The following is a 22,413-nucleotide window of genomic DNA, read 5'->3' as shown; positions in this document are numbered from 1 at the left end:
ATCAGCAGTTACCAGAAACCAGGAAGAGGTCCCTTACTTTTGCAACTCACAGAGATGAATAAATTATTAATATTTCCATTTCATGTGTTTGATTAGGTTCTATCTCTGTCTACTTTCAGGATTTGTGTGAACATCTGTTGATGTTTTGAGTCATTTTTTTATGCATACATGTAGAAAATAAAGGACACTAAAACATTTAAGCAGCTGTGTTTCTATCAATATACTCATAGGACACACTGAAGCAACTCACTCCACAATTAAACACCATCAGTTGACGCTCCCTCTAAGATTAAACCTTTGGACTGAAACACTCCTGACTGACAGATTCAACTACTTTTACCAGAGGAGTTCAGGTAAAGCTCCGCCCCCTCACATGATTCACCTGAGACAAACCAGGAAACAGTTTATTATTGTGTGAGACTAAAGAGAGACACAGACGATCAGATTCACCTTCAGACCAAACTAACACCTTCCTCTGAGTGAGTCCAGCTACAGGAGAGAAAAGTGGAAAACTACAACACTGTTGCTTCAAGCTGCTGACTCTCCACACACTGAAGGTGAGTTTGACCAAAAACAGGACTCAAAGTCAAAGGAAGCTTCAGAGAAGTTAGTAGAAGATGGAGGAGAGCCATGACTGACTGGACTTTGTGTCTGCTGTGTTTCAGCTTCACTCAGAGACTAAATGGCTTCCAGATTAGAGGAGGATCTCTGCTGTCCAGTCTGTAAGGACATCTTCAGAGATCCTGTTGTTCTGTCGTGTAGCCACAGCTTCTGTAAAGACTGTCTGAAGAACTGTTGGAGGGCGAAACCAACACGCCAGTGTCCAGTTTGTAAGAGTAGATCTTCAAATGATGAACCACCTTTAAACTTGGTGTTGCGGAACCTGTGTGAGTCCTTCTTACAGGAGAGAGATCAGAGATCTTCAGAGTCTCTCTGCAGTCTGCACTCTGAGAAACTCAAACTCTTCTGTCTGGACCATCAGCAGCCAGTGTGTGTCATCTGCAGAGATTCAAAAAAACACTTCAACCACAGATTCAGTCCTGTCGATGAAGCTGCAACAGAACTCAAGATGAACCTTCAGGAAACTCTGGAGCCCTTAAAGAAGAAGTTAAAGGTGCAAAAAACGAAAATCTGTTCTAGTTTAATTGGTTTATTTTCAGTATATTTATCTTGTCACACTAGTTTTTGGGTTTATTTACTCATTAAGGATGGTGATATTTGACTTGTTTGAAGAAAAATTATCTTAATTAGGTAATAAAACTAGTTTTAAGCAGATTTATCTTAAATTACTGTCGGAAAAGTCTGTAGCCATATCAACAGCTATGCCTTAAGCACATTTTACTTGTTTCTAGACTCACTAAAACTTGATTTAAGAATGGAGGCCAACTTACTAAGACAAATGAATTAAGGGCACACAGAATGAGAGCCTTGCAAACTCTCCTGTGCACATAAACCTGCATCCTGATTGAGCTCTTCTCCATATCTGATCCTCCTGTTTGCACTTTGGGCATTCTCAATACCACCACCAACCAGCCAGTTCATTACATAAAATGAAGGTTTCGGTCTCTATTTTAATCTCAAGCATTTGTACACAATAACCCATCAGTGAGTTCATATTTTCTCAAAACATACATCTTGTCATTGAATAGTACAGTGTGATACGCACTGTAATGGGGTCATTTCTCTAAATCTATTAACTCTGTTGTCAGTGCAGCATTTGACACAGAAATTTTGTATGACAGTAAATCTCTGTTAAATTCCAGTGTATTGTAGGCTTGATAGTCACGACAATATATGAATGAATCTTCAACAAAAATTATTTTTACCAGTCCAAAAACTGGCAGCCCATCGTTTGAGCCTGCGACCATGAACATCTTCATACATTTGTATTTATTACCATTGAGTGAAATCCAGTTTGTAGTAATGATATGGTTGAAATTGTCAGTATTTAAGAAAGCTGGAGATTTTCAAGAAAGCTTTGAACGTACATATTCTAAATTTGATACAGGCTTTCCCTGCAAGGTATCTAACTGAAACAAACATTTAACGACGGTCATTTAAGTTATTGTCCACTGAGGACACACCAATATTACCCCCGTTAGTTGTAAGGCTTATTAAAGTAATTTAATGACCGCTCTATTCAGACCTACTTGGATTCGCCTACTGGCTACCGTATTGTTCAAAAAACCACGTTCGTTAATTTGACGGTAAAGCGGCGCAGGAGAAGAACACAGACGGAGCAGAACATTATTTTCAGGTAAGGTATAAAACATCCCATGCATTCCTACGGTCTTAAAAGTTTAGAATGAACCGTTTTTTTCAGTCCAAGTATGTTTAAAGATGAACGGCTTACCCAGCTTCAACTTAGCTAATGTTAGCTTATGCTAACTAGCGCTAGCTCGTGCTTTATTTTCTTGGTAATACTCTTTTCCCCCAGAAAGCATACAAGTAGATACAGTAAAATAGATTTTAAGAATATATTAGTTAGTTTTCCCATGTTCTTCCTTCAACTTGAGTTGATAAGTACCTCGCAGTCCTCTGCTGGTCATTATCATTTTTTAGAAAATTGCCTCGTTTTATTTTGTGTCTCCATACTTATTGTGTAACTACTCATATAACCGTCTCTAAATGAGGAAAACATGGAAGTGTTTGGTCGCTTCTAAACTCATCCCTGTCTGGATCCCAATGAATGAATGGTGCTAAGCTAAGTGCTACCATAGTGGCGCCTAGCACCAGAGCAATCAAGTGCAGCACTGAGGCACATATCAACACGTCAAGGTTGAGGGAAGAACATAGTCGAATATAGGAAAATAGTGATGGTGATAGGTTAGGGGTGATATATCACCCCCCACTATCACCATCACCCCCTACTCTAGTCACCAGTTTCAGCTACGAAATTCATCCAAGTAATGTCTTTAACACCTCTTTGTTTAGCTGTTTGAGTATGTATGCTACATGATTCACCCTATGTCATGCATGTATGACCTACTTTAGTTATTCAGATTGATTTATGAATTGCAATGACACTTGATTGTAATAATATATTCAACAGAACCAGGAATGCCTTTGAGAAGCTGGATGATGTGGCCGTCAGCATTTTAACAGGTAAGAGTGATGACCCTTGTTGATGACTCTCATTGGACTCTTAGTGACCAGAGAGACAGAGTTACTAGGGTATTCATTAATTCATTCACTCATTCATTCATGTTCTGTACCCACTTATTCCTGTAAAGCAGTGGTTCCCAACCTTTTCACAGCCCCGTACCCCTTCAGACATTTGACCTCCAGCCATGTACCCCCTACTCTCACGCACTTGTAGCAGCTAGAAAAAGAAATGTCTGAGAGCCTGACTGGTGGTAGCAGTTGAGGTCTCTCTGGAAGAGCAATCTATCCGTTTTAGCCATTTATCCATTTCTGGCGGTTAGCTTGGCGACCTAGTTTACCTCAGACTGATGAATTCATTGATTTGAGAACAAGCATTTATTGAACTTTTAACTCTGGTATTTATTTTAATAAGAACTGAAAAATACAAATAAATAAGAGAAAAATATATTTAAAAAGTTAATTAAATAATATGTGAAAATAAAAAATAAACACTATTCCAGACTTTGGCAGGGCCAGTGTGGAGAATTTTTTTTTTCAACAATTCATTTTTAATACAAGATTCACAAGCAACAGCTCAATACGGGACGACTCCGTTTTTCAAGGGACGGTTGTCAGCCTTAGTAGCGTGACATATCTTGCACATCTTCGTTTGTTCCGAGTCAGACTCCTCGAAACCGAAGTGTTTCCACGCCACAGAATTTTCTTTACCTTTCTTTATGACCAAAGGAGCCTTTCTGACATCTGACATCGTCTTCTTCTACACTTTTCTTTTTCCCGACGGGGGCAGAGCAGAGCGGACAGGTGTAGATGGAAGGGTTCGCTGCATTTACCAAGACACGGCGTGGTGCGGCAGAATGATCGTTTTATTACGATTATCATATTTTCATGATCGAGGGAAGCCGAAATCTAAATCTAAATTCAATGAATCGCCCAGCCCTATGAGAAAACAACCCGTTATCCGTTTTTTCAGTTTCAAAATGTAATCAGGCTGAGTTCAGAATCAACTCTTTCGCGTACCCCCCTACGTCACTCTGCGTACCCCTGGGGGTACGCGTGCCACAGGTTGGGAACCACTGCTGTAAAGGGTCGCAGGGTCTGCTGGAGCCCATCCCAGTATGTCGGTGACCGACAAGCAGGCTGCTCCCCCTTTTTGATCAAACCCTTTATGGCAAAGAAGTTGTGTATCAGAGCAAAGGTCATAGGGTCACCACCAACATCATCAGGGTTCATCATCTAGGGGTCATTATTGAAATAATTTAGATGAAAGTTATATTTTAAACAAATAAACAGAGTCGTTCTCCATTCGCTTGGCGGGCACGCAGACGTCAAATACAGAGGGCGCGTCAGTTTGATATGGCGAAAGAATGAGTTGAAAACTCTGAAGTCCTAGTCACAGCCATCAATTCCACAGTAAACCCAAATGTCTGGACTATGACTATGAACTGCATTTATGTGGCTAAGGAGCACAAGACAAGACAGATCAAACATCTCCACACAGCCATGATGAACCCTCTGCACGCTTTCCTCAACAACTTCAAATTCGTATTCTTCTTCTCCTCTGTGTTTAAAGGTACAGTATGTAAGAAATATATTTCAATGAATCATAAAATGGCCCTGATATGTCACTAGACATGAAGAAATCATGTTCATTTCAAATCCTTCTATCACTGACAACAGTGGTCCGGCCAGGATATTGTCATTTAAAAGTGAAAGTTGCAGCCCTCAACTGATGTTGATGTTGTCATGTTGTGTTTTGGTCTGAGGCTCCACCCTCCACCTATCTACCAATCACCAAGTCAGTAGAGTTTCATCATCCGGGTTGCCAGCTCTGCTCTAATTACCACAGCTGCAGCTACCAACGTGTCGGATAAAACATGTATAACGTTACGAAACCTAAAAGACCTCGTTATGAATCCGAAATACGTCGTGACAAAGTCCGAAATAAAACAAGGATTGGTATAGGAGACGCCTTTGAAAGATGGAGATGGCTGAAAACGGAGAAGAATTTGAAGACAGACTCCAACGTTGCTAATTTTCTCCTGGACAGGTAAGATTCATCTGTGTTTGGCTAACTTACTTGTACATAATGTAAATGGACATTTACAATATTCACGACAGTCCAACAAAGTTACGCATGTTCGTGCAAAGCAACGTTACGTTAGCGCATACAGAGGAGGTGGGTCGTCGAATTGAAAAGGTAAGGAATTGTTTGGGAAATAAAAACGGCAAGTGGTCGTTGCTAACATTAGCATTAGCATTATGAGCCCGTTTCTCTGTCATTATGCTGAAACGCTGAGGAAAACAACATTAGCACGTCGATTATGGCAACGTGAAACGTAATTGAGACGTATTGAGTAGCCTAACGGTACCTCGGTAACAATGATTCCTCATTTGTTCTTGGCGTATATTGTGGACTACACATGCTGCAAGTTGACCTGTATGACCACTGCTAATGTTATTTAGTTGCTCTCAATCTTTTCTGATGGGACTGAAAACAACCTTGTGATAGCCATTGGTGATATTGAACGCCGACATGCCGTCATTTGCCCCGCGTTATACTCGCTGTGGCAAATGTGTTGGTTATTTGTTAGCCTACTCATGACTGGCAACCTGGAGTCAGGGGGGACGGGGAGGGGATACACCGTTCTACAGTATTTGGAAAGTGATTGCAGTACCAGTTTTGGCCACAATCCTACATACTGTTCCTTTAAAGGTGCTCTAAGCGATGCTGGGTAACGTCACTTCTGTTGACATTCAAACAAAACAGAGAGCTAGCTCCCCCTCCCCCTCCCTCCCGTGCAATTGAAACTCTCCTATACGAGCATCTCGTCTGTGATTTGCTGGAACAGTTTGTTATGTTTTTATGGGCTAGGTTTGCCCAGGTTGTTTTTGTTGCCATTTTTGGAGACTGGGCTGTCCACAGAGATCGTGTTTTTTTTTTTTTACAGTGTATTCAGGACACAGGCAGCTAGCGGATGGTGAGGTGATGTTTGCTGTAAGTGACAAAAAAGTTTTAGCCTAAAAAACGTGTGGCATCACTTAGAGCAGTGGTTCTCAACCTTTTTGGGGTCCTGGACCCCCTGCATATTTTTGATCGAACCTTTGATTGAATGTTTAGATTTAAAATCAATTTTTATCTTTCACACCGACCGACAGTACAGATGACTCAGCGTTGAAGAAGAGCAACAGCATGAACCAGTGGCTCACTAGCGCCCTCTTCCATGAGGCAGAAGTACTGGCTGCCTCATCTCGTGATTTTTCAGTGCGATTTAATGTCAGATAAACAAGACTAAATATGTTGCACTGATACATGAAATACATAAATTAGCCTATAGAAGATTGGGACACATGATAAAAATGTACACGACCAATATATTGATGGCATACATACAGTTAGCCACAGGCACGCGCCAAGGACACGAGCCCAACGCAGTTTGTGAGAGATTGCGCAACCTGAGGCTCGTCTCGGCTCACTGCCTCAACTCACGTCGCTCTCTATATTCACACAAGAAATACGTAAATTGAGCGATTTTGACTATAAAAATGGTCGACATGACGGGAATCATGCACGTATATCCAACTTATATCAGACCAATGGACAAAGAGTATAATTTATTTTATCGTCATTACTTTTTATGATGCTAGGTGAGGCACTGCCTCCCCTGACCGCACGTCTGTTATCTTTTTCTGTGCCCCAGAGTCTGCTTTGCCGTCTTTTTTCATTTGAGCCATCTCTCCATGTTGTCAAGTTGAAACGTTGTCTTCTTCTTTGTGTAACTGTGCTTATCATCTTGTTCGTTTGTTTGTAACATTAGCATAATTTCAAGCGCTAACCTGAACCTTGCAATTCATGAGTTTTACCACATCAGCTTCCTGCAACTATTTCACAATAAAAGCATTATTAAGAAATGAACGGTGTATGCCCACTGAAACACTAGGGGGCTCATAATTTGAAAAGAATGCATATCCTGTTAAGTTTGTATTAACAGCGTCATGCAGTAACTTCAACAATGCAAACGGGGAGATCTCTTATTAAAATACAATGAATTACACTTGTGAAACAGATGGAATTAGAGAAAAAAGTCATGTTACCCTCTGTAGTTTAGGTAGATAAAGGTCTCAGTCACATTTGAATAAAATAATACTTTTTGTATAACTGTCATATAATCTTTTTTTAAAAGATATTTCATTTTCACGGACCCCTTGCAGTTACACCGCGGGCCACTAGGGGTCCGCGGACCCCCGGTTGAGAATCACTGACTTAGAGCACCTTTAATGGTGGATGTATGATGGGAAGGGTTAGGTAATTATTTTTCTAATTACTATTTTTATACTAAAACAACTCCCATTTAGCATACATTTTAATGAACAGATTTTAGGGGTAAATGTGGTGTTTTAAAATGTATGTTTAATATTTTTAGTAGGCTATTATTTAGCATTTTCTGCGCATGCTCAGTTCATGATGTCAGTCATTTGAGTCTAGCGCATTGATTTCCCGCACTTATTGAACCAATAAAGTTTTGTTAAAAAAAAAAAAAAAAAACAGACGAAGAAGAAGCGATTTCCCGACTTGAAAGAAACGACACCGCTGAAAAACTTGTGGTTCAACGAGGGGAACAAAAATTCAAGGTAAGTACGTTAACCTACTTAACCCAGAAATGCCTTTTTATTAAGAGACAATACCGCGGTTAACACAAGTAGCCGCATTGTAATGCACGAAGGCGGCTGGTCGCAAGCTAGCTATCATTAGCCTCTGTCCGCCTTTGCTAACGTTAGCTTAGTCCGGCTGTGGATTATTTTCAGGTAACCGTGCTTGGAAAGCGAGACTCTGAGCTCTGATGACCCAACATGGACGAGTTTGAGGACACTATATTGTCGGTGTTGGAAGGTAAATCATCTTTTTCATTCATGTTAACTGATTAGCTGAGCAACATCAGCATCTGTATTTGTCTGTATCTTTGAAAAGGAAATTGTTGATGTAATAACTAACGTTAGCGGGATGTCACTAGTGTTTAATCCTTAAAGGGACACTGTGTAGTTTTTGAGCTAATTCTTAGCAAAAAAGTGTAAGAACTTCTCCCGCCTAGCGGTGAAATTCTAAATGACACCCAACTGAAAATTATTTTCTCGCCCCCCCCCCCCCCTTTCCGAGCCATATAGATATATATATCAGCGTTGCTCGCCAACGGAGTCGAACGTCCGCATACGGCGGCCATCTTGCCACAGGCAGCTCCCTCACCCAGATAGTAAAACATGTCATTTTTAAATAGCCATAACTTGCTCAATTTTCAACCGATTTTTCAAACAGTTTGGTTTATTATAAACGTCAAAGATGTAGTTACGACACTGGATACTTTTGAATAATTATCTTATGTTCTAAAAAATAGCATAATTTTCTAGAATAGGTACTAGGCCAACAAGATTTCCCTTAACAAATATACATCAAGAAACGCTTCATGTTGAAATCCCCACCCTGTACAGAGATGACAATAACAGCACGAAGAACCAAAGTCCATATTTCCAAATTTGTAATAAAAAAATTTTTACACATAAAATGGTAGTAAACCAGTTTGTTTAGACATTATAAAGGCACTTTTCAAAGATTTTTGAAGATTTATTAAAATCAATGTTTGGACAGAAGTGTTGGAGACATTTGATGGATTTTTTACCTCAGGTTCGACTGATCCCCCCAGAAAGCCAGCCTGTGGTAAGATGGCCGACCTGTGCGGACGCTCTAGACTCTGACGTAACACATCTAGTCCTGTATATATCTATGCTCCGAGCGCCTTTTAGCTCTGACGGTGGCCGTTTCATGCCAATGTTAACATGGCTTCCAGTACGACTTCGTCGAGTGTTCCTTCCAGCAACGAGGTTACTTTAGAAAACACTTACATTGCATTGCATTTAGTTGTGTAGTCAGTAAACATGTTGGTTATGACCTTTATGTTAAGTGAATAATAGTTTTAACGTTTTCACGTTGTCACGGTGCACCTGCGTGCAGCCTAAAGCGCGAAAGGCGGAGCTTGAATTTACGTGAATGTCCCATGCAGGCGATTGTATTTCAAAGATGGCGCCTCAACATGGATTCAGCCTTAGAGCGGCGCGCGCGTATGTATTCAGAATAGCAGATTCTACACTGACGAGAATACATTGATTAGTAAGTGGAAGTAATTACACATGGATGAGCACTATATTTTTGAAAGAATAAAGGTTTTTTTTGCTAAGAATTAGCTCAAAAACTACACAGTGTCCCTTTAATTAACCACCCTCACCATCTTTTTTAAGTTATAAAAATATTTGGCAAAAAAGGTCCTCAATATTTACAACCTGTAAAGTAACCAATTAATCATATAAATTGTAGTGCAGTATTAGCCTTTACAATGTGATGGAGTGAAATACAAAGTAGCAGAAAATGGAAATAAGTGATGTAAGAACAAGAAACCTAAATTACATGCATGTACAATACTTAAGTGGACTTAGTTTCATTACATCAAGGACAAAATATGGCTAAATCAAGTTTATTAACCTCTATAGCGCTGGTGCCCCCGCCGGTAACTGATCAGTTAATCAATGACTGTGTTCAGTGAACATACTCTTCTAAGCAGTTGTGATGCACAGCATGTTCACACTCTCCACCATATTGTCCTGATCGTTCTGTTGCAGCCTGGCGAGGACCCTGGGCTCTATCTGTGCTGCTTTCTGATGGAACGACCAGCATCGTTGCCGTGGGAAACAGGCCAGTGTGCAACCCCCCCCCCCCCCAGGAGGATTTATGGGAAGGAATTTTAGTGTTAATGGCGTACTATCACACTTTGCACTTGACGTACCCAAAATGTGTTGCATCGGTCCTCTCTGTCATTCAGACCGTGGTCATTGGTGATGCCATCCACGGTCAAGACGCATATAGAAAAGCAATAGTACGTACAGTGTATTACATGTGACTTACACTGTTGACACTGCAGTGTTAAACTGTTGTTGTGTGTTTGATTTTATGATGTTGGAACCCTGACAGTGTTTAAATAAATGTGGATGTTTATCATGCAGTTCTGTGGTTTCTGTAGAAGATGAGTATTCTAAAAATAAGGACAGACTTTAGGTTTTAAGGTTTAGTTTTAAGATGTTTCAAGATAAACCAGCTTGGATTAAGACAGAGCTTAGTCATTCTTCACTAATACTGAGTATTTTTTCTCTAAATTTAATATATATATTTTTACTAATCTTTAGCTTGATTTGCTAAAACTAAGAAAACAAAATATGTAATTGCTTATATTTAGTGTATTTCACTTATTTTGAGGCAGTAAAAGTTCCATTTTTAAGTAATCTCATCTTAAAACCAGCCTTTTTGGCTTATTTTAGGCCTTTTACATACGTCTGTAGACATGCTTATTTCTAGATTCAACAATCTTAATTCAAGAAATCTTATCAAGTGAAATTATCTTGCTGCATGGACAGATAATTTCACTTGTTTTGAGGACATTTTCCCTCAGATTTAGTGCTTTTATCTTGTTTTCAGACACCCCTTTTTTGCAGTGTGTGATTTATCTTGCTGCACTGGCAGATAATTTTGCTTGTAAAAGGAACATTTTGCTTATTATTGGCTGTTTTTTCTTATTTTTCTAAAGGTTTATGAACGAGTTAAAGTGAAGTTTGATGAAACAGAAAAACACATCAAGGTCCAGGCCCGACACACAGAGAGGCAGATTAAGGAGCAGTTCAAGAAGCTTCACCAGTTTCTAGCAGAGGAAGAGGAGGCCAGGATGGCTGCACTGAGGGAGGAAGAGGAGCAGAAGAGTCAGATGATGAAGGAGAAGATGGAGACTCTGAGCAGAGAGATAGCAGCTCTTTCAGACACAGTCAGAGCCACAGAGGAGGAGCTGAGAGCTGAAGACGTCTCATTCCTGAACAACTACAAGGCTGCAGTGGAAAGAGTCCAGCGCTGCCCCCTGCTGGATGATCCACAGCTGTCCTCAGGAGCTCTGATAGACCAGGCCAAACATCTGGGCAACCTGACCTTCAACATCTGGAACAACATGAAGGACATGGTCTCCTACACTCCTGTCATTCTGGATCCAAACACTGCTGGAAGGAATCTGATCCTGTCTGAAGATCTGACCAGTGTGAGAGGAGGAGATAAACAACATCTTCCTGTTAATCCAGAGAGGATTTTTTCTTTATGGTCTGTCCTGGGCTCTGAGGGCTTTAACTCAGGGACTCACAGCTGGGATGTTGATGTTGGAGATAACACAGGATGGGCACTGGGTGTGTTAGCAGAGTCTGTCCAGAGGAAGGGAGGAATACGATCTGGATTGTGGAGAATAATGCTCTATAAAGGTAAATACTCAGCACGTTCACCACCACATCCTTCCACTGGTCTCTCAGTAGAGAAGAATCTCCAGAGGATCAGAGTGAATCTGGACTGGAACAGAGGAAATCTGTCGTTCTCTGATCTTGATACTAACAAACACATACACACCATCACACACACTTTCACTGAGAAGATGTTTCCATTCTTTAGAACTAAGGATGAACTCCCAGTGAAGATATTACCAGAGAATCAGATCAGTTAGAGATAAACATTATGATTATAAATGTTTATTGGGCTGTAACAACTAATCAATGTCAGTGATCATATAAAATGTAGTTTTGTCGTCACGGTGTTAAAGAAGAACCAGATGAATGTTTAGGAACGGCCAAGTCAAAGTCCTGACCTTAATCCAATAGAAATGTTGTGGAAGGACCTGAAGCAAGCAGTTGATGTGAGGAAACCCACCAACATCTCAGAACTGAAGTGGTTCTGTTCTGAGGAATGGGCTAAAATTCCTCCAAGCTGCTGTAGACCACTGATCAGCTGTTACCAGAAACCGGGAAGAGTTCAGTTACTTTTACAACTCAAAGAGATGAACAAATGATTAATATTTCTGTTCCATGTGTTTGATTGGGTTCTATCTTTGTTGACTTTCAGGACTTGAGTTATAATCTGTTGATGTTTTGTGTCATTTTTGTAAAGAAATAGTCTCATGATTATGTTTCTGTCAGAACAGACGATGACTTTGTGAAACAATCAACAGTGTAAATGTGTTTAGTTTTTTGCTACTTCTGCAGCTTTAATCAACGTTTGTTGGTGTTAAATGATCTTTATGAATAAAACTGATGCTGACATTTACCTGCACAGGAAGTAGGTGATAAATAACGTGGACAGAGTTGAGCTGCAGTTTCTTTTTCTCTGATAAAACATCACTTCAGTCTTCAGTCAGATCCTCCAACGGCCTCAGAGAAATGATCCAACATGATCCAGGTCTGAGTCTTAAACCAGGCTCTGGTTTCTGGAGCTGACCTGAGCTGAACTCTGATTGGAGCTGAGCTGCCTCCTCTCTCTGGGTTTAATGTTTCTGACGCTGCTCTCTGAATTATTCTGAATTATTGATGAGAGCTCTCAGAGATTTTAGTCAAAAATTCAGGAGTCTGGTTCCAACAGAGACAAACACCAACAGATCCTCCAGCCGGACTGGATCTGAGTCTGAGGAGGTGGAGACTGAGACCATGTCCCTGCTGTAGCTCAGGTCTGATCTGATGGACATGTCCTCCACATGAAGACACATGTCTGCTGTCCTCCTCTCTGCTGCAGTGTTTCCTGACAGAGACCACACCTCCACCATCATCACCTGTCAAGTCTGACACTCTCAGACACGAGGGAACCTGCACACACAGGATGTTCTCTTCAAAATAAAAGCCCGACAGGGAAACCACGGGTTGGTGTCTGACGGAATAAAGTCAGCAAGAGATAAAATAAAATGTCCAGGAGATGAATAAAAAGATTAATGGTATGTGTTTACGTAATAAATAGAGAGACCACCTGATCTGTCTGACCTTTTTAAATCAGAAACTAAGTTTTGTTTTAGAAATCAGAGAAAACGTCAGAAATCTGAGATTAAATCCAGTTTCCTTTTTTTTTTTTTTTTTTGTTACAGAATTGTCCCATTTTGACATTTTAAATTCAGACATGAGAGATTAAGGTTAGGTTTAGATTAGGTTTTCAGGTTTTTATTTTATTTTATTTATTATGTGAGAAAGAGAGAGAAACGTTTTTTCGATTTTTCTGTATGTTGCAAACGTATTGAGAAATTAACAATAAAGAAATCTTGAATCTTGAATCTTGAATTAAAGAGTTTAATTTAAACATCAGTCAAAGGTCAGAACCAAACATTTTGTATTTTCATATCATTTTTAATCGTATTTATTATTTATTTTATTAACTCAGAAAAAGTCAGAGTCCCTTGTATTTTAATTTATTTTTGACACCATTATGTCACCTCCTGTTTCTATAGCGTCAAATAACTAAAAGGAGATATTGACACTTGAACGTTCATCAACATTATATTAACTACCTAAAATGACAGAAACCATCATTGAAAATAAATATCTGACGTGTATTTTAGTGTTTTAGTTTGGCCCAAGTCCCGCCCACTAACATGGAGGGGGTGGAGCTTATGACCTATACTGCAGCCAGCCACCAGGGGGAGCTCTACTTGATTTGACTTCACTGTAGAGGAGCTGTTCTATCTTTATACATATATTTCACTGTTTCTTTTTAAAAGGCCATAAGTGAATTTTACTTTTTACCTTACAAGTTTCGGCTACTCTGTCTCTGTAGCCTTCATCAGAGGTGTCACGTGATGTTGGTGTGACGTCGTCTGTGTTGGTTTATATGGAGTTTTCCATCCCACTGATGCGGTGGGATGGCCGTGTCCCCCGGAGCGCTCCGCGGGGCGGGGCGCCCTCTGCCGTCTGGTGGTTTTCCATACAGCCGGGGGCGGCCCTGTAGGACTGTGTCCCAGGTGTGGGATAGTTGGTAGGCTCCTTCATCCCGGTTGATTGTCCCCGGGGCCCGCTTCCTGATTTCAACCGCCTCTCTGATCCACCGGTGGAGTTTGTTGCTTTCCGTTCCGATGACCTTGGCTGCATCCCAGTTCATTAGGTGGTTTTCCCTCTTACAGTGGTCTGAAATGGCAGGTTTGAGATTTTCCTGTGTTGCTTTCATTCTCGTTGCACGGGTGAGCGTTCCAGATGTTTCCTTTTCACATTCTTTCTGATGTTCCTTTTTTCGTGTGCTGAATTGTCGGCCTGTCTCTCCTATGTATGTTTTATTGCATGTTAGGCAAGGGATCTCATATATCACATCACACTTTTTCTCAGGGGTAATCTGATCCTTAGGGTGTACTAGGATTTGGCGAAGCTTGATGTGTGGCTTCACTGGTGTGATGATGTGGTGTTTCCTCATCACTCGCTGTATGCGCTCTGTGACCCCCCTGACGTATGGGAGGGTGACCATGCCCAGGTTCTCAGGCCTAGAACCTTTCTTCTTTTTCTCCTCCTTGTTGTTGGTTTTTTGGACCTCTCTCTTGCCTTTGTTAATGGCCCAGTTTGGGTAGTTGCAGGTTTTGAGTGCCTGTTTTATGTGGTTCTCCTCCTCTTCTCTGTCATGGTTGTCAGTGATGACCTTGGTGCGGTCATATAGGGGTGGGGTGCTCTGATGTCCATAGTAAATACTGGTCTGTGTGTGGGTTTTCTGTATATTTTGATCTTGATGCTCCCATCCTCAATGTGGTGTATTCTCATGTCCAAGAAGGCGATGGATCTGTGTTCTTCCTCCTCATGAGTGAATTTTATGTTTCCAGTTTCGTCTATGGTGTTTAGATGGTCTCAGGTTCAGGTTCAGGTTCAGGTTACTTTATTGGTACCCATAGGTAAACTAGGTTTACAGTCTAAGAGGCAGGACATCCTTTACACTTATAAACCACCACATGACATACACCACACAAACCATGAAACATATAGTATAGAGCAAATAAAACAAACTGTAGATCATGGTTAAACAACATGTTACATAAAACATATAGACAGACAGTACAAACATAGATAAAAACATGACATAAAACACATTTTAAAAACATCCAATAGATGCCAGTGCATGACCAAAGTGCTTGTGCGTTATGTGCAAGTAATCTACAGTTTGTTCAACAGAGTGATCGCAGCTGGGACAAAACTGTTTTTAAATCTTGTAGTCCTACATCTAGGGACTATTAGCCTCCGTCCGGAAGGAAGATGCTGAAATTCCCTATTCAATGGGTGTAGGCTATCTTCTAAAATGGCCAAAGCTATCCTCTGTAGTTGTTTAGCATACAGGGATGTGGGGTGCAGCTGGGACTCACCAATCAGTTTGCTTGACCATCTTACAATTTGATTTAAACTATTCTTGTGTTTAATTGAAGCAGACCCAAACCACGACACTAAGGAAAAAGATATAATAGATTCAATAAAAGCATGATAAAATAATGTCATCATGGTCTTGTCTATATGAAACTGGTACAGTTTTCTCAGGCAGTGCATGCGCTGTTGTGCTTTTTTACAGACAGCTTCACAGTTTTTCTGGAAGTTTAATTTAGAGTCAATAATTGTCCCTAGATATCTGTATGATTCTACTTGATCCACTAGTTGACCCTTAATAGTTGTGGCCTCATATCTTGGAGTTTTACCAAAATCAATGTACATATCCTTTGTTTTGGATGTGTTCAATTGAAGGTGTGACTCCTCACACCATTGGACAAAGTCTTCAATTATTGGTCCATGGCCTCTGTCATCTTGATTGAGCAGACTGACGATGACGGAGTCGTCCGCATACTTAATGATGGTCCTATCTACATATTTGCTCTGACACATGTTCGTGTATAGATGAACAGAAGGGGTTCATCCTATACACGAACATGTGTCAGGTCTGTGAGTCTTTGTGTGTGTCCGGTCTTAATCTTCTCCAGGATGTCGTCCACATAGCGTTTCCAGAGGCACAATCTGCAGTCTTTGGGAGAGGTGGTGATGGCTTTGGCCTCCAGGTCCTCCATGAAGAATCCACTCATGATGGCTGAGAGGGGGTCCCCCATGGCAAATCCCTCCTTTTGTCTGTAGATGGTCCCTCTGAACAGGAAATATGTGGATTTGGCTACAAATGTTAGCAACTGGACTGTGTCTTCCACTGTTAGGTTTGTTCGTTGACGGAGTGTTGAGTCTGCTTGTAGACGGCTCTGCACTTTGTTTATTGTGACGTCCACTGGAGTTTTTGTGAATAGAGAGACGACATCGTGGGATATGAGTATCTCGTCTGTCTCTACTTTTAAAGTGCTTAGTTCTTGTGCCAGCTGCTTTGAGTTTTTACAGTGTTGCTTTGTCCGGCCCAGTAGGGGTTTTATAATCTCAACTAGGGCTTTCGAAAGGTTGTATGTCACTGAGCCTATGCTGTCGACAATTGGGCAGAGTGGAATGTCTTTTTTGTGTATTTTAGGAGTGCCATATATTCTGGGGGTGATACTGGCTGTTGGTACAAAGTACTTGTAATTGTCCTTGTCTATTTTTTCCTCGTCTAATAATGGCTTTAGCAGAGTCTTCAGTTTTTTCTTTTTCTCCTCTGTGGGGTCCCTCTTTAATACTTCGTATGTGTCTTTATCCTCCAGCATGACTATCATTTTGTTTTCGTATTGTTCTGTGTCCATGATCACTGTTGTTCTACCTTTATCAGCGGGTAGCACTTTGATTGTTTTGTCTTTGGCTATTGACTGTATATGTTATGGCTACTCTTGCTTTCAAAAAAAGCATCAGAGTAGTTTGTGAGGAGGAGGTCTACGACTCACTAAATAATAAGCACTCACGGAGAGGTTTCGGTTCCACCAAAAATGTTTTGGATTTATTTACAAAAAACAGAAATATTCTCCGGGTTGACTTCAAACAATAAGAAAAATAAAAAACTTAATTTAGTGGTTGATAAACTATTTCACTCCTCACTCCTTTCATTCCTTCAACAAAAAACAGACTCAAGGCAAACCAGCTGTCCTCACTCCTTAATCACAGGAGGAGGATGGTCTGACTAGGAGGAGGAGCTTGAGCAGCAAAAAACAATTATAATAAATAATAGTTCATCTACCATAGTCATCATTAACCTTAGCATTTCCAAAATATAAACAATCAATAGGCTCCAACAGTATAGCCTTCCATGCTTCCCTGCTTGTGTTTTTGTGTGTTATTTTGGCAGACTTCAGTACCCCCGCTACCTCGTTGCGTAGACCGGCTTTGTCGCCCTGGTTTGTTATCTTGTGACATGCTAACTCTGTTGCTACGATTAAATCTTCGTATGGGATGTTTATTGGTGTTGTGTGTTGTGTTCCATCTTTATTCAGTCTGTGCTAAAACCCTGACAACTTTAAAAGATGTATAAGAGTGTAACCTGTGTAACCTCAGAGTTTCTTGTCTCTGTGGTTTCAGACGTCCTGTACTGTGCTGTGACCGTGTACCAGTGATGGAGGTATGAACAAGATCAACCCAAATAATTTACTGATATAATAAAGAAATAATCTGATTTAAGAATATTTTCTTTCTTTTCAGGATCGACTGAATTTACCTTCAACGTCACAAGAAAACGATTCATGTTCCAGCGTTGATAAAGATTTATTTTAGTGTAACTGTGCTTTTACTTTTTTATTGATCTTATTTTTATGATATAAAAATACTTCATACTTTAATACTGATTTTCTCTTTTTAAGGAGAATTTCTAACGTTGTTTCTGATCCATAATAATAAAGATTTATTCATCGTCTTATTCTTCTTAATGCGTTTCATTTAAAGCAGAACTGGAGGAGTGGACCAGGTGTCCATGAGAGTAGATGAATGTTGAGATAACAATAACTATGGAAGAGGATTAGAGCCAGGGGAAGAAGAGAAATGTTCTGGTTGTGTTTCAGAACACTGACTCAGTGGTGTGGTGGTTAGAACTGATGCCTCCCAGCCAGAAGGTTCTGGGTTCTAATCCAGGTCGACTGGTTCCTTTCTGTGTGTAGTCTGCATGTTCTCCCTGTGTCTGCGTGGGTTCTCTCCAGGTTCTCCAGCTTCCTCCCACCGTCCAAAGACATGCTGGTTAGGTTCATTGGTGATTCTAAATTGGCCGTAGGTGTGGGTGTCTCTCTGTGTTAGCCCTGTGATAGACTGGAGACCTGTCCAGGGTGGACCCCCCCCCCTCTAGACCAATGACAGCTGGGATAGACTGGAGACCTGTCCAGGGTGGACCCCCCCTCTAGACCGATGACAGCTGGGATAGACTGGAGACCTGTCCAGGGTGGACCCCACCTCTAGACCAATGACAGCTGGGATAGACTGGAGACCTGTCCAGGGTGGACCCCCCCTCTAGACCAATCACAGCTGGGATAGACTGGAGACCTGTCCAGGGTGGACCCCCCCTCTAGACCGATGACAGCTGGGATAGACTGGAGACCTGTCCAGGGTGGACCCCCCCTCTAGACCAATGACAGCTGGGATAGACTGGAGACCTGTCCAGGGTGGACCCCCCTCTAGACCAATGACAGCTGGGATAGACTGGAGACCTGTCCAGGGTGGACCCCCCCCCCAGACCAATGACAGCTGTCATTACATTTCTTTCTTTTAACCTGATCACTGATTAAACTGATATGTTTAATTCCTCCTCTTGTCCAGCAGGGGGAGCCAGAGGTTGACTCTCACTCCTCTCCATATCTGTCCCCTGGTTCTGGTCCAAGTCTGTCCATCACAGACCAAATAACAGCCAAAAGTATGTGGACAGCAGTGGCATCTTCAGGGTCATTCACAGTGGGTGGACTATTAGTGGGTCCAGGGGCCCCGGGGTCAAAGTTCAGTACAGATATATTTTGTATAAACTCAGTGCTGCACACTAAGAGGAGGATGTTGTCATCTTGTGTCCAGCTGTTTGCAGATGTTTTGCGTCCCCTTGTCTCATTGTGTGTCTTATTTTAAGACGTTGTGTCTCTTTGGGTGTTTAGAGTTCAGAAAACTAAAACCTCTGTGGTGTGGTGAAATGGTTTGTGGTGCTGAGGTTTCCACCTGCGGCTCGTTTGACTCCTCAGACCCCACGGACCCATCCAGCTGGTCTGATGTGAAGCGTGTCCTCATGTCCTCTGGTCGGTCTCGTGGGACAAACTGAGTCCAGTTGGTTTGAAAGTTTGAATCCTGGAGCTGCTGCAGGTTTCTGCTTCACTTCCTGCTGCTGCATGTGTGACAGTGTTGGTGTGTGTTTAACCACGTCGTGGCCACAGGATGTGGTTAAAGGTGTGAAGCAGTTGTTGTACGTCTCCATGGAAACGATCAACTCTGCTTGAGAAATATCTGTGGTGGATGAAGTCAGTTTGACACTTTCTGCTGATGTTTGTGAATAACAGAGAGTTTCTAACGCTCAGTGGTTTTAAACTTTCTGAACGTTACTGAGAGAAAACTGAGGTCAACTGAAGTTCTACAAAAGAACGGTTAAAGAAGAACAAGATGAATGTTTAGGAACGGCCAAGTCAAAGTCCTGACCTTAATCCAATAGAAATGTTGTTGAAGGACCTGAAGCAAGCAGTTGATGTGAGGAAACCCACCAACATCTCAGAACTGAAGTGGTTCTGTTCTGAGGAATGGGCTAAAATTCCTCCAAGCTGCTGTAGACCACTGATCAGCAGTTACCAGAAACCGGGAAGGATTCACTTAGTTCTACAGCTCACTGAAATTAACAAATGATTAATATTTCTGTTCCATGTGTTTGATTAGGTTCTCTTTGTCTACTTTCAGGATGTGTCTATTGATGTTTTGAGTCATTTTTATGCAGAAATGTAGAAGATAATAAAGGACACTAAAACATTTAAGCAGCTCTGTTTCTATCAATATACTCATAGGACACACTGAAGCAACTCACTCCACAATTAAACACCATCAGTTGACACTCCCTCTAAGATTAAACCTTTGGACTGAAACACTCCTGACTGACAGGTCAAAGTTCTACATTTATGAGAGGAGTTCTGATAAAGCTCCGCCCCCGCACCTGATTTACCTGAGACAAACCAGGAAACAGTTTATTATTGTGTGAGACTAAAGAGAGACACAGACGATCAGATTCACCTTCAGACCAAACCAACACCTTCCTCTGAGTGAGTCCAGCTACAGGAGAGAAAAGTGGAAAACTACAACACTGCTGCTTCAAGCTGCTGACTCTCCACACACTGAAGGTGAGTTTGACCAAAAACAGGACTCAAAGTCAAAGGAAGCTTCAGGGAAGTTAGTAGAAGATGGAGGAGAGCCATGACTGACTGGACTTTGTGTCTGCTGTGTTTCAGCTTCACTCAGAGACTAAATGGCTTCCAGATCAGAGCAGGATCTCTGCTGTCCGGTCTGTAAGGACATCTTCAGAGATCCTGTTGTTCTGTCATGTAGCCACAGCTTCTGTAAAGTCTGTCTGAAGAACTGGTGGAGAGAGAATCCAACACATCAGTGTCCAGTTTGTAAGAAAAGATCTTCAAATGATGAACCACCTTTAAACTTGGTGTTGAGGAACCTGTGTGAGGCCTTCTTAAAGGAGAGAGATCAGAGATCTCCAGAGTCTCTCTGCAGTCTGCACTCTGAGAAACTCAGACTCTTCTGTCTGGACCATCAGCAGCCAGTGTGTGTCGTCTGCAGAGATTCAAAAAAACACTTCAACCACAGATTCAGTCCCATCGATGAAGCTGCAACAGAACTCAAGAAGAACCTTCAGGAAACTCTGGAGCCCTTAAAGGAGAAGTTAAAGGTTTGTGAAGAAGTTAAAGTGAAGTTTGATGAAACAGAAAAACACATCAAGGTCCAGGCCCAACACACAGAGAGGCAGATTAAGGAGCAGTTCAAGAAGCTTCACCAGTTTCTAGCAGAGGAAGAGGAGGCCAGGATGGCTGCACTGAGGGAGGAAGAGGAGCAGAAGAGTCAGATGATGAAGGAGAAGATGGAGACTCTGAGCAGAGAGATAGCAGCTCTTTCAGACACAGTCAGAGCCACAGAGGAGGAGCTGAGAGCTGAAGACGTCTCATTCCTGAACAACTACAAGGCTGCAGTGGAAAGAGTCCAGCGCTGCCCCCTGCTGGATGATCCACAGCTGCCCTCAGGAGCTCTGATAGACCAGGCCAAACATCTGGGCAACCTGACCTTCAACATCTGGAACAACATGAAGGACATGGTCTCCTACACTCCTGTCATTCTGGATCCAAACACTGCTAATCCAGATCTGATCCTGTCTGAAGATCTGACCAGTGTGAGACGAGGATTATTCAGAGTATTCAGAATCAGATTATCTCTTTATAAACAACATCTTCCTGATAATCCAGAGAGGTTTAATTCTCACTTTTCTGTCCTGGGCTCTGAGGGCTTTAACTCAGGGACTCACAGCTGGGATGTTGATGTTGGAGATAACACAAGATGGTCACTGGGTGTGATAGCAGAGTCTGTCCAGAGGAAGGGAGACATAGGATCTGGAATGTGGGGAAGATTGTTTAATAGAGGTAAATACTTCACATATTCACCACCAGATCCTCCCAGTGTTCTCTCAGGAGAGAAGAAGTTCCAGAGGATCAGAGTGAATCTGGACTGGAACAGAGGAAATCTGTCGTTTTTTGATTGTGATACTAACACACACATACACACCATCACACACACTTTCACTGAGAAGATGTTTCCATTCTTTAGAACTAAGGATGAACTCCCAGTGAAGATATTACCAGAGAATCAGATCAGTTAGAGATAAACATTATGATTATAAATGTTTATTGGGCTGTAACAACTAATCAATGTCAGTGATCATATAAAATGTAGTTTTGTCGTCACGGTGTTAAAGAAGAACCAGATGAATGTTTAGGAACGGCCAAGTCAAAGTCCTGACCTTAATCCAATAGAAATGTTGTGGAAGGACCTGAAGCAAGCAGTTGATGTGAGGAAACCCACCAACATCTCAGAACTGAAGTGGTTCTGTTCTGAGGAATGGGCTAAAATTCCTCCAAGCTGCTGTAGACCACTGATCAGCTGTTACCAGAAACCGGGAAGAGTTCAGTTACTTTTACAACTCAAAGAGATGAACAAATGATTAATATTTCTGTTCCATGTGTTTGATTGGGTTCTATCTTTGTTGACTTTCAGGACTTGAGTTATAATCTGTTGATGTTTTGTGTCATTTTTGTAAAGAAATAGTCTCATGATTATGTTTCTGTCAGAACAGACGATGACTTTGTGAAACAATCAACAGTGTAAATGTGTTTAGTTTTTTGCTACTTCTGCAGCTTTAATCAACGTTTGTTGGTGTTAAATGATCTTTATGAATAAAACTGATGCTGACATTTACCTGCACAGGAAGTAGGTGATAAATAACGTGGACAGAGTTGAGCTGCAGTTTCTTTTTCTCTGATAAAACATCACTTCAGTCTTCAGTCAGATCCTCCAACGGTCTCA

At 41.4% G+C, this 22,413-nt stretch overlaps 2 protein-coding genes across 2 annotated transcripts; both read left to right on the top strand.

The window, feature by feature from the left end:
* Positions 1–682: 682 nt before the first annotated feature.
* Positions 683–11,672, top strand: LOC311496578 (nuclear factor 7, brain-like; the record flags this gene model as incomplete). The annotated part of the gene is made up of 2 exons (XM_084556465.1): positions 683–1,114; positions 10,728–11,672. 2 exons carry the CDS (start codon positions 683–685, stop codon positions 11,670–11,672), a joined length of 1,377 nt encoding a protein of 458 aa, XP_084412591.1.
* An 8,612-nt stretch (positions 11,673–20,284) lies between these two features.
* Positions 20,285–21,709, top strand: LOC311496899 (nuclear factor 7, brain-like; the record flags this gene model as incomplete). Its single annotated transcript, XM_084556928.1, has 1 exon — positions 20,285–21,709. The coding sequence occupies exon 1, from the start codon at positions 20,300–20,302 to the stop codon at positions 21,707–21,709; it is 1,410 nt and encodes a 469-aa protein (XP_084413054.1). The 5' UTR covers positions 20,285–20,299.
* Between the last annotated feature and the right edge of the window lie 704 nt (positions 21,710–22,413).

This window comes from Chelon labrosus (genome assembly GCF_963514085.1).
Source record: "Chelon labrosus genome assembly, chromosome: 12".
NCBI classification, from domain to species: Eukaryota; Metazoa; Chordata; class Actinopteri; order Mugiliformes; family Mugilidae; genus Chelon; species Chelon labrosus.
The sequence above is the reverse complement of the archived record's forward strand: the minus strand, read 5'-3'. Positions and strand labels throughout refer to the sequence as shown.